Here is an 11,843-nt window from a genome sequence, read left to right as displayed (position 1 = left end):
TTAAAATGCATGAGAGAATTCCAGCAATGGTCTTGTAATTTGGCAACTGTGCAGCGAAGTTGACCTTGTTCCTCAAAGCTGTGGAGCACACACTCGACAGTCTTGATGACCAAAATTTCCTTCTGCAGATCTCCACAATACAAGTCACTGCTCAGTGAGTTGAATAGTTTCTTCAGATCCGCTTCTGGGGAGGGGATAGAGAGTGGTCTGGCAACATAAGTTGACAAGCAACTCATGCACTTCAATGCAAACAGCCTCCACATCTCAGGTATCAGTCATGAACTTGTGGTGCTCCTGACTGTGATTGTCATCCCCATCTTGTCTAGGCATCAGCTTAAATCTGTTCCTGGTATGCTAAATCCACACAAGATATCTGCCAGAAAAGACACAAGTTTCAGGTTTTTGCGATAACGAAATTGGCTGCAAGATTTCTGAAAATGTTTAATAAAACTATTAATGTTTTTTCTTCAATTTAGCCTTTCAAAATTGGGCGTACACGAGATATATGCGGGCAGATATTGTTATTATTGTAATGATGATACTGTGTGTTGTATTGGTATTTTAATTTTGAACATTAGTCAGAGAGTAATATTGTAGTGATCCAGAAATGTTATAATAAAAACAAAGAAAGCCTCAAGCAAATTGCTCATGAAAGGAAACAGGGTTTGTTGGTTTCCTTTCTTACAGGCATACCATGCCCACTGATTTCCTTTTCTGTGTTTACACACAAACACACAGGGAGAACTTTAATGGATCTCCTCTGCCTGTCCAACCCACATCACTTCACTTCACATGAAAGAATCCATACAGGGGGAAAACCTTATCAATGCTTTGAATGTGGAAAGAGTTTTTATACAAGGGCAAACTTCCACAGGCATCAAAGTATTCACCGTGGGGAGAAACCATATCCATGCCAAGAGTGTGGGAAGTGCTTCAGTCGGAATGAAAGTCTCACTTCCCATCAAAGAACTCACTGTGGGGAGAAACCATATCAATGTTTGGAATGCAGAAAGAGCTTCAATCAGAGATCCAATCTCACATCCCATGAAAGAACTCACAGCAGGGAGAAATATGAATGATTAAGATGGAATTCAGTTTTAGGGGACTTTAATTAAAATGCATGAGAGAATTCCAGCAATGATCTTGTAATTTGGCAACTGTGCAGCAAGGTTGACCTTGTCCCTCAAAGCTGTGGAGAACACACTCAACACACTTGATGACCAAAATTTCTTCATACTCCTTCCACAGATCTCCACAATACAAGTCACTGCTCAGTGCATTGAATACTTTCTTCAGATCCACTTCTGGGGAGGGCATAGAGAGTGGTCTGGCAACATAAATTGTTGAGCAACTCATGGACTTCAATGCAAACAGCCTCCACATCTCAGGTATCAGTCATGAACTTGTGGTGCTCCTGACTGCCATTGTCATCCCCATCTTGTCCAGGAGAAAATGTTTAATAAAACAATGTTCTTGAATCCAGCTTTTCAAAATATCGGAGTATACATTATATTCAGGCAGATATTGTTATTATTTTATTGATGATACTGTGTGTTGCATTGGTATTTTGATTTTGAACATCGCTCAGAGAGTAATATTGTGGTGATCCAGAAATGTTATAATAAAAACAACGAAAGCCTCCAGGAAGTTGGGCAGCAAGGGAAACAGGGTTTGTTGGTTTCCTTTCTTGGAATGGTCTGCTGAAAGTTCCACTACCAACTCCTGGGATGATCTATCCAAGTATAGCTGAATATAATATGCCAAGAATTTCCTTCTGGGATCCTTATACAAGGGACAGTTCAACAGGTAATGAATTACGTCTTCTACCTGATCACACCTATAAATGCATTTCCGTTCATTAGTTGGAATTCCCAGGTATCTCCCCTCCAGATATGCAGAGAGCATCACTTGAAACCTACGTTCTGTAAACGCCATACAAAGTTGTGCATAGGTCAAAACCTCAAAATAATTGGATCTTGTGTGATTGACCTTAAGTTGGGGGTACCACATAGAAAAGGGCGTGGTAACTATTGTTGCCCTATCTTGGCTTGCATCATGGTCAAAGATCCAATTCCTTAGTGCGAGTGGGCTAAGGCTTAAATATTTTTCCATGGAGAGGTTATGAGTCTAGCTTTGCTTGGCACAGGTGAGCCCATCATCCTAAGTAGTACAAGTCCACAGAGCTTGATGAGGGACTGGTCATCCATCGTGTTTAATCTACACCAATATCTAAGGTAGGAAACACATTTTGCAAAACTTACTTGGGCTCCTGCTGGGAGGAAGGGTGGGATATAAATGAAATAATTAATAAAGAAATAAAACTTCTGTCTCATGTTTGGCTGATTCCCCCCCAGGTTCTGCACCATAGAGCATTTGGGCTATGATTTTGGCAACAAAAACCTTGAGCACAGGATTAATTAGTTGGCCCCCTCTTGTATAGAAAAACTTTCAAATTTGGCCAGTTGATCTGGCACATGAAATTAATATAAGCCCTCCATATGTCCAAATAGGTAATAGACACCACGGATTTATCCTTCCTGTCTCAAAGTGTGGGCTTCTTAAGAACCATAAGGTCTAAAGTCCGCTGTTCTTGTCCTGTTAAACCCCATTCTCCAGGAATATAACTTAAAAGTGGATGACAAACCTGCAGATATTAAGAATTTCACCAGTACAAAATTAATACAGGTGACAACTTCTGACCAAAAAGTAGATGTCACTGGAGAAGCCCACCTCATATGCCTCCCTGAGGCATTCTCAACATTACACCTCCAGTGCCTCCTGTACTGGACAGTGCCTTCCTGTGCAAACATTGTTGAGTCCAAAACACTCAAACGATTTAAGTTTTGCTGAACCTAGATTCCACTGTCTTGGATCTACCCCAAACATTTAAAGCACATACAAAGCGCATTTAAAGCAGATGGCTTTGCCCAAAGAATCCTGGGAACTGTAGTTTGCTAAGGGTGCTGGGAAGCTGCGGCACTTTGAGGAGAAAACCACAGTTCCCAGAATTCTCTGGGGGGAACAGTCACACATTTTAAATGTGTGTTGGATGTGCTTTAATGTATGGTGTGGATCTGCAAGATGGCTCTACAACTTCCTTCTACGGAGCTCTCCCTGGGTTTTATTTTTGGGAGGGGGTCCCTTCTACAATAGAGGCAGCCTTCGGTGGGGGTCACCACACAAGCTTTTTGAAAGGAGATTGGTCAGTTTCCCTTTTGCTACGCTGATGGTAAGGGCATTTCCGTTGTGGGTCTTTATGAAGCTGACCCCACCAGCAGGGGTGAGTGATGGAGCTGAGGATCCAGGACAAGGAATCACATGAGAAGACCCTTCTCATTGGCTATAACACTCTTTCACACTGATTGGCTCGTAGGATGCTGTAGACATAGAGATCCTGCTGGACCCTGCTCCCCCCTAAAAGTAAAGGGTCTAAGACCCCCTGAGAGTCTCCCCAGAAGACCACACCCATGGTCACCAGCCTCCATTGCCACTATAGAACCTAACGCATCTCTGGGTCCTTGTCCTTTGGACCTCCAGGGGACTGGCCCGAATGAAGGGCCACCAAAAAGAAGAAAGGCAGTAAGGCAGCAACAATGTTTCTTCTCATCCATCCCTCAAAAGATGGGAATTCCTTGCTTATGGAAGATGGATGATGGGAATTCTGCAGCTTGTGCAAAATGCAGCAGCTAAATTGGTAACAGGGACCAGAAGATTCAAACATATAAAACTGATTTTGGCCCGCTTACATTGGCCGCCTGTATGTTTCCAAGCCCGATTTAAGGTGCTGGTTTTAACCTATAACGCCTACACGGCTTGGGATCACAATACCTCACAAAACACCTCTCCTGACATGAACCCGCCCGTACACTGCGCTCAACATCCAAGGCCCTCCTCCGGGTGCGTACTCGGAGGGAAGCTGGGAGTCTGGCAACAAGGGAGGGCCTTCTCAGCGGTGGCCCCCAAATTATGGAATGATGTTGCGGACGAGGTGCGCCTGGCGCCAACATTGGTATCTTTTCGGCGCCAGGCCAAGACTTTCCTTTTCTTCCAGGCATTCTAACAGCATGTGCTGAGCTCTGACCCCAGGTCTTTTACCTGGTTTATCTGTGCGTCATGTTTTTAAAGTTTGTATGGTTTTTAAAATTGTATATTTATTGTTTTTAATGTTCTGTGTTTTTAATTCTTGTAAACCACCCAGAGAGCTTTCCTTATGGGGTGGTATATAAATGTAATCAATCAATCAATCAATCAATCAATAAAATTCCTTGCTTAGGAAAGAACTGGAAAGCAAAGCGGGGGAGGGGGCAAGAGCCTTTCCCCGCAGGCTTCCCTCCTGTTTCGCTCAGGGAGAGAGAGGGAGGAAGGTCAGAGCACCATCCCTGCCTGGGCGCCCCATGCACGTTTCCCTCCTAGGCTCCCGCTTTGGAGAGAAATAAAGAGACAGGCGCTCTTGGCGCTCTTGGCTTTCCAAGGGTTAAAGTGAACTGAGCCAGATTCCTAGAGAGGACAGGAAATGGGGGGCGGGGTCCTCCGAAGTCTCCCTTCCTGTTGGGGCTGAGGAAGGAAGGAGGGAGCGCCTTTTGTCTCCGCCAAAGGCTGCATCGGCGGCCCCTTCTGGGATCTGGTGAGTTTCCCACCCCTAATCGGTTGCATTTGGGTGAAGGGGAGTCCCAGGGACACGGCGGAGGGTGCATAAGGGGGGCTGTGCAGCTGATCCATCTGGGACTCCCCCATTCTTATTTATTATCTATTTATTTTATGATTTATATCCCGCCCCTCCTCCCAGCAGGAGCCCAGGGCGGCAAACAAAAGCACTAAAAACACTTTAAACGTCATAAAAACAAACTTTAAAATATATTAAACTCAAAGCATCATTGAAAACATTTTTTAAAAAACCAACCATAACATCCAAATCAGGGAGTGGATTTGCTAAGGCAGGAAGGCCCTTTCGGTATGTATTGGAAGGCGGTCAGAGGATTTAAAGTTGGTCTGCAAGGCTGAGTTGATCTCCTCTTCCATTGCACTCGGATTATCATAGACTCGCAGAGTGGTCGAGTTGGAAGGGGCCCACGAGGCCATCAAGTGCAACCAACCCCCTGCAAATACTACCCAGTAAGAGTGACTGGATGTTAAGGAATCCTCCCATCCCCACCATGGCAAATGTAAAATGCAAACACTTTGCAAAGAAGTTTAGACATGTCTTCCGCTATACTGACGTAGATCCAAGCACTAATTACACACTCAGTGTATTGTTAACTTGCACTACAGTAGTAGGTGTCTCTACTCAGAAGTAAGTCTATTTGTGTGTAATGGGAATTTACTCCCTGGTAAGTGGATGCAGGCTTTCTTGTGAGTAGACGGCAGAACGGTGCAGAATTTAAATATAGGCAGTCTGCTGTGTTTAAAATTATTTATTTAAAAAAAGGTATAAAATCAAGTAACAATTTAACACAGTTAAATTAATAACATAAACATTATTCTTTAACATATTCTACACATGCCGCCCTGGGCTTCTGCTGGGAGGAAGGGCGGGATATAAATCAAATACACACATACAATCCTGTTAGTGGTTTTGTCACTGGGGCAGAACCCTGGAAAGTGGGAGCAGGTTTCATTTATGCATGTAGGTATGAGCAGTTGGGGGGGGGACTGGCAGGATGCTTTTCCGTACTATTTTACTAAATTTGGTGCCAGAGCATCCGATGCTGTGCTAAGGACTCTTTGGGCATGTGGAGGACCGTTCCTCTTTGCTCCTCCCTCCTTGGCAACCTCTGAGAAAGGTAGCAATTGCTTTTGGTAAGGAGGATCCGCTTTGGTCATTTGGAATCCCTTCAGATTGGAGCGTTCTGAATCCCATTCTCTTTGTGGGGCCTGCTATGCTTAAGCAGCAGGACTGTTGAGCAGGGTTTTGTTGTACTGTGGAGCCTTGATGTCTGTGAATGTGTATTTGTTGTGTTTGTGTGTGTTTTTCTTGTGGCTTTATTTTTCTCTCTCTTGAGCAGCAGCATAGTGGCATGTTCAGAAGAGCAGCATCCCTTCATGATAGTCACAGCCATGCTCCCTCCCCCTCTCTTTGCTGGTGGGTTGAGAATGAGGTCCTTGTTAATGCCTTCTCCCACAACAACAGACCTCCCTAGGAGCCAGTCAGCATGAAAGGGGAGAGTGTGGGCTACCTCTCAGCAGCTGACTCACCTCTTTTCACTCTGGCTCCAATCAGCAGGAAAAGACAAGGAAGCATGTGAGAAGACTCTTCTCAGTGGCTAACACACTGCTCTTTCATACTGATCAGCTCGTAGGATGCTGGAGACATAGGGACCCTGCTCCCAAACGGAAATGGTCTAAGACTCCCCATGACCCTGGACAACTACATCCCTTTCTTCAGGCTTTGTCTGTGTCTGTGCGTGAGTGCGTGCTTGCATGTGCTAGACTATGTATGAACCTGATAAAAACCCCTCTGCAACTTTCATCAACCCCACCCGACTGCCAAGTCTTTGTAAGTGTGTGACTTGAAGCCTTCTTTTTTTTCACTCTATATTTTTCAGGCTTTGCGTATGTGCCTGGCTGTATTCAGACAGCAGTTTATTCCATTTCCCCAACATTTTGTTTCTTGGCCATTTCCACATTTCATTTGATCTTCCACACGACCTAAAGGCCACTTCTGGAAACCTAGCAGCATCTAGTGGAAATTTAGCGCTCTTTTCAGTTAATTGCTTCCAGAAATACATCTGTTTGCAACCCCCTCAACCCAGAAAATTGTGGCAGTAAAATGACAAAATGCGGGCTGATATACCGGCCTATGTTTCTTTCCCCCCTTTTTCACGGGGGAACAGAACTGCGCATGTATGGAAAGGTGAGGGAGTCGCGATGTCCAATGACATTCATGGCTGTGTCACACCCACTGCTGTGAATGGAAATACAGTGCGATATGGCACCATGTCGGTCAAAAAGCCACAGTTCCATAAGGCATCCAGTATTGCAGTGTGAAAGGAACGTTAAAAAGCAATACAGAAGCGCTACCTTAATAATCATTAAAACTAACACACTAAACTCCATATCTGAATGCTTTCTCTCTCTGTCTCTCTGTGCCAAGCTATGCAAAAAGCTTATGGGGGGACAATCCTGCAACTCTCCTCCCCCAGACGCCTTCTTGTTTCTTTGTGTCTGTTTGCACATGAGCATGTCCGGACACTTTTCTTTCTTAATAAATTTCTTAATAGAATGTATGTCTCTGTGTGTATAAGCTTGTGCATATGTGTGTGTGCTAAGGTATGTAAAAAGCGCAAGACAAAAAGATTTGCAACTTCTAACAGGCTCCCCCCACCCTTCCTGAGGGTGTATGTGTGTGCCTTTATTTTTTTCACTTTTGAAGCGGTCAACCATTATATTAGCCATCAAGCTCACTGGATGACCTTGGGCCAGTCACTCACTCTCAGCCTAACCCTACCTCACAGGGTTGTTGTGAAGACAAAATGGGGAGGGAGAACTCTGTCTACCACCTTGAGCTCCTTGGAGGAAACATGGAATATAAGTGTAAGAACTAAATAAGAAAAAAAAAATAGGGCGGCCAGTATGTACGTGCGCATTCGGCTACGTAACTTCATTTACCTTCCTTTTTCGTGCTGTCCTTTGGCCCTGCCCGCTTGGCCCTCAAAGGGTTGGCCACGTAAGAAGCTGGCCCTTGGACCCCTGCAGTAGGTCTTTGGAACTGTGGAATCTCCAAGGGCTGCAAAATGAGTCAGGAGCAGGAAGGAAAAGTGTCCTCAAATGGAGCGGGAAGCGGCAGCTCTTTAGGACCACAGGGATCCTTCTCGCTTCTCACAGCTCTGACTTCACGCATTGGCTAAAAGCACTGAAAAGCAGAAGCAGCCAGGCTGGTTCGTCTCACAGAAATTGCTTTGGCTGCCAGCACATTTTCCTTCGTAACTTTCCTTTTCGGAGGCCTAGAGATTTACTCCCTTTTTAAAAGCAAGCAAGGAAGCAAGCTCAGAGTCTGAGCTCCTTTGCAGGTAGAGCCCTGATGCCGTCTGCCATGCTTCCTAGCGAGACACACTCATGCTTGCTCAGGGAGTTTTTCCGGACCTGATACTGTAGTAATTGTATAACAGACCCATGTCTTGGCTTTGTAGGACTTCTTAGTGACAGACTTCTTAGGACTTCTTAAGACAGACACAAATTGACAAAAGACACTTTGGAGCTCTTGGAGGCATCCTGGGAGCAAGATGGAGAAGGAAGACTCCACTGGCCCTGAAGTAGGAAGAGGCTCCCATGCCATCAAGACTGGGAGCAGTGGAGGATTCTGGGAAAGAACCATGCAGCAGGTCCTGGGAGAGGAGGACACCATCAGCTCAGACGTGCAGCACCAGCAGTTTAGGCAGTTCTGTTACCAGGAGGCCAAGGGCCCCCGAGAGGTTTGCAGCTGTCTTCACCATCTCTGCCGTCGGTGGCTGAAGCCAGAGCGACACACGAAGAATCAGCTGCTGAACCTGGTGATCCTGGAGCAGTTCTTGGCTGTCCTTCCACCGGAGATGGCGAGCTGGGTGAGGGAATGTGGAGCGGAGACCACTTCCCAGGCAGTGGCCCTGGCAGAAGGTTTCCTCCTAAGCCGGACAGATGACAACAAGCAGGCGGAGCAGCAGGTAAGTGTCTTTCATTGGGATAGTCCCAAGGGGCCAAGAGTGTGAAGGGGGGTATCCCAACATTCTCTTCCCATTGCCCAACCTTTTTAGGAAAGCATCCAAGAAAGGATATCCGATACCCCTGAGGTTTTGGCCTCTGCCATTTCTGTTCTAATCTTCCTCCCCTTTCAATGCCTTCAATCCTTGTTGCTGTTTCAGGGAAAGGATCCGTTTGCAGGAATGGGCACTGATCTCCCCAAGGCAGAGGAGACTCCATCAGATCCCAGAGAGAGGCCACTGGGTAAGGATTACTGTGATGTATCTCAATTTGGTCTCTCCTATCACTTTGGAAATAATCACGTCTGTATAATCTCATAAGAGCGTAAGAAGAGCAGGACTGAGCTGGTTGCTAAGGTCTCTCTGGGCATGTGGAGGACCGTTCCTCTTTGCTCCTCCCTCCTTGGCAACCTCTGAGAAAGGTAGCAATTGCTTTTGGTAAAGAGGATCCGCTTCGGTCATTTGGAATCCCTTCAGATTGGAGCGTTCTGAATCCCATTCTCTTTGTGGGGCCTGCTACGCTTAAGCAGCAGGACTGTTGAGCGGGTTTTGTTGTACTGTGGAGCCTTGATGTCTGTGAATGTGTATTTGTTGTGTTTTTGTGTGTTTTTCTCGTGGCTTTATTTTTCTCTCTCTTGAGCAGCAGCATAGTGGCATGTTCAGAAGAGCAGCATCCCTTCATGATAGTCACAGCCATGCTCCCTCCCCCTCTCTTTGCTGCTGGGTTGAGAATGAGGTCCTTGTTAATGCCTTCTCCCACAACAACAGACCTCCCTAGGAGCCAGTCAGCATGAAAGGGGAGAGTGTGGGCTACCTCTCAGCAGCTGACTCCCCTCTTTTCACTCCGGCTCCAATCAGCAGGAAAGGACAAGGAAGCATGTGAGAACACTCTTCTCAGTAGCTAACGCACTGCTCTTTTGTGCAGATTAGCTCGTAGTATGCTGGAGACATAGGGACCCTGCTCCCCAAAACATCCCTTTCTTCAGGCTTTCTGTGTCTGTGCGTGCGTGCTTGCATGTGCTAGATTATGTAAAAACCTGATGAAAAACCCCTCTGCAACTTTCAACAACTCACCCCCTGCCAAGTCTTTGTAAGTGTGTGACTTGAAGCTTTCTTTTTTTTCACTCTTTATTTATATTTTTCAGGCTTTCCATATGTGCTTGGCTGTATTCAGACAGCAGTTTATTCCATTTCCCCAACATTTTGTTTCCTGGCCATTTCCACATTTCATTTGATCTTCCACACGACCTAAAGGCCACTTCTGGAAATCTAGCAGCATCTAGTGGAAATTTAGCACTCGTTTCAGTTAACTGCTTCCAGAAAAATATCTGTTTGCAACCCCCTTAACCCAGAAAATTGTGGCAGTAAAGTGACAAAATGTGGGCCGATATACCGGCCTATGTTTCTTTCCCGCCTTTTTCATGGGGGAACAGAACTGCACATGTGTGGAAAGGTGTCACGCCACGCCCGCTGGTGTGAATGAAAATGCAGTGTGACATGGCACCATGTTGGTCAAAAAGCCACAGCTCCATAAGGCATCCAGTATTGCAGTGTGAAAGGAACGTTACAAAACGGGACAGAAGTGCTACCATTATAGTCAGTAAAACTAACACACTAAACTCCATATTTGAACTCTCTCTCTCTCTCTCTCTCTCTCTTCCCCCCCCTCCCCCAAGCTATGCACAAAGCTCATGGGGGGAAAATCGTAAAACTCCCCCCCAGCCACCTACTTGTGTGTTTGTGTCTGCACATGAGCATGTCCTGAGGCTTTTTTTCCCTTTGGAGGTGATCAACCATTATATTAGCCGTGAAACTCTCTGGGTGACCTTGGGCCAGTCACTCACTCTCAGCCTAACCCTACCTCACAGGGTTGTTGTGAAGACAAAATGGGGAGGGAGAACTCTGTTCACCATTTCAGCTCCTTGGAGGGAGGAAAGTTGGGATACAAGTGTTGGAACTAAATAAGAAAAAGATATGGCTGTCTGTATGCATTCAGCTACGTAACTTCATTTAGTTTGCTTGTGAGTGTCGTCCGTTGGCCCCGCCCACTTGTACTTTGGTCCCACCCACTTGGCCCTCAGAGGGTTGGCCACGTAAGAAGCTGGCCCTCGGACCCCTGCAGGAGGTCTTTGGAACTGTGGAATCTCCAAGGGCTGCAAAATGAGTTGGGAGCAGGAAGGAAAAGTGTCCTCAAATGGAGCGGGAAGCGGCAGCTCTTTAGGACCGCAGGGATTCTTCTCGCTTCTCACAGCTCTGACTTCACGCATTGGCTAAAAGCACTGAAAAGCAGAAGCAGCCAGGCTGGTTCGTCTCACAGAAATTGCTTTGGCTGCCAGCACATTTTCCTTCGTGACTTTCCTTTTCGGACGCCTAGAGATTTACTCCCTTTTTAAAAGCAAGCAAGGAAGCAAGCTCAGAGTCTGAGCTCCTTTGCAGGTAGAGCCCTGATGCCGTCTGCCATGCTTCCTAGCGAGACACACTCATGCTTGCTCAGGGAGTTTTTTCTGGTCCTGATAATGTAGTAATTCTGTAACAGAACATGTCTTGGCTTTGTAGGATTTTTAGCGCCTCTAATTAAGACAGACAGAAATTGGCAGAAGACGGAGTTCCTTCGGAGCTCTTGGAGGCATCCTGGGAGCAAGATGGAGAAGGAAGACTCCACTGGCCCTGAAGTAGGAAGAGACTCCCATGCCATCAAGACTGGGAGCAGTGGAGGATTCTGGGAAAGAACCATGCAGCAGGTCCTGGGAGAGGAGGACACCCACAGCTCAGATGTGCCACACCAGCAGTTCAGGCAGTTCTGCTACCAGGAGGCCAAGGGCCCCCGAGATGTTTGCAGCCGACTCCACCATCTCTGCCGTCAGTGGCTGAAGCCAGAAAGGCACACGAAAGCTCAGATGCTGGACCTGGTGATCCTGGAGCAGTTCCTGGCTGTCCTTCCACGGGAGATGGAGTGCTGGGTGAGGGAATGTGGAGCGGAGACCAGTTCCCAGGCGGTGGCCCTGGCCGAAGGTTTCCTCCTGAGCTGGGCAGAAGACGAGAAGCAGGCAGAGCAGCAGGTGAGAGAGAGTTTCATCTGGATAGTCCCAAGGGACAAAAAATGTGAGGGAGGGTACCTTCCAATACCCCTGAGGTTTTGGGCTCTGCCATTTCTGTTCTAATCTTCCTCCC

The 11,843-nt window shown here is 46.5% G+C and overlaps 2 protein-coding genes across 2 annotated transcripts in view; both read left to right on the top strand.

Annotated features, from left to right (window-relative positions):
- Positions 1 to 736: 736 nt before the first annotated feature.
- Positions 737 to 1,996, top strand: LOC133381629 (zinc finger protein 22-like). Its single transcript, XM_061620979.1, has one exon. It carries the CDS (start codon positions 750 to 752, stop codon positions 1,077 to 1,079), a length of 330 nt encoding a protein of 109 aa, XP_061476963.1. The 5' UTR covers positions 737 to 749; the 3' UTR covers positions 1,080 to 1,996.
- Positions 1,997 to 4,295: 2,299 nt separating this feature from the next.
- Positions 4,296 to 11,843, top strand: part of LOC133381643 (zinc finger protein 420-like) — a 29,865-nt gene continuing 22,317 nt past the window's right edge. The window contains exons 1-4 of the mRNA XM_061620989.1: positions 4,296 to 4,624; positions 8,127 to 8,636; positions 8,835 to 8,916; positions 11,229 to 11,731. Coding sequence (XP_061476973.1) covers positions 8,220 to 8,636; positions 8,835 to 8,916; positions 11,229 to 11,731 — 1,002 coding nt within the window. The 5' untranslated portion in view covers positions 4,296 to 4,624; positions 8,127 to 8,219. The remainder of the gene's footprint in view (positions 4,625 to 8,126; positions 8,637 to 8,834; positions 8,917 to 11,228; positions 11,732 to 11,843) is intronic.

Source organism: Rhineura floridana, chromosome 3, assembly GCF_030035675.1.
Source record: "Rhineura floridana isolate rRhiFlo1 chromosome 3, rRhiFlo1.hap2, whole genome shotgun sequence".
Classification (NCBI taxonomy): domain Eukaryota; kingdom Metazoa; phylum Chordata; class Lepidosauria; order Squamata; family Rhineuridae; genus Rhineura; species Rhineura floridana.
The sequence above is the reverse complement of the archived record's forward strand: the minus strand, read 5'-3'. Positions and strand labels throughout refer to the sequence as shown.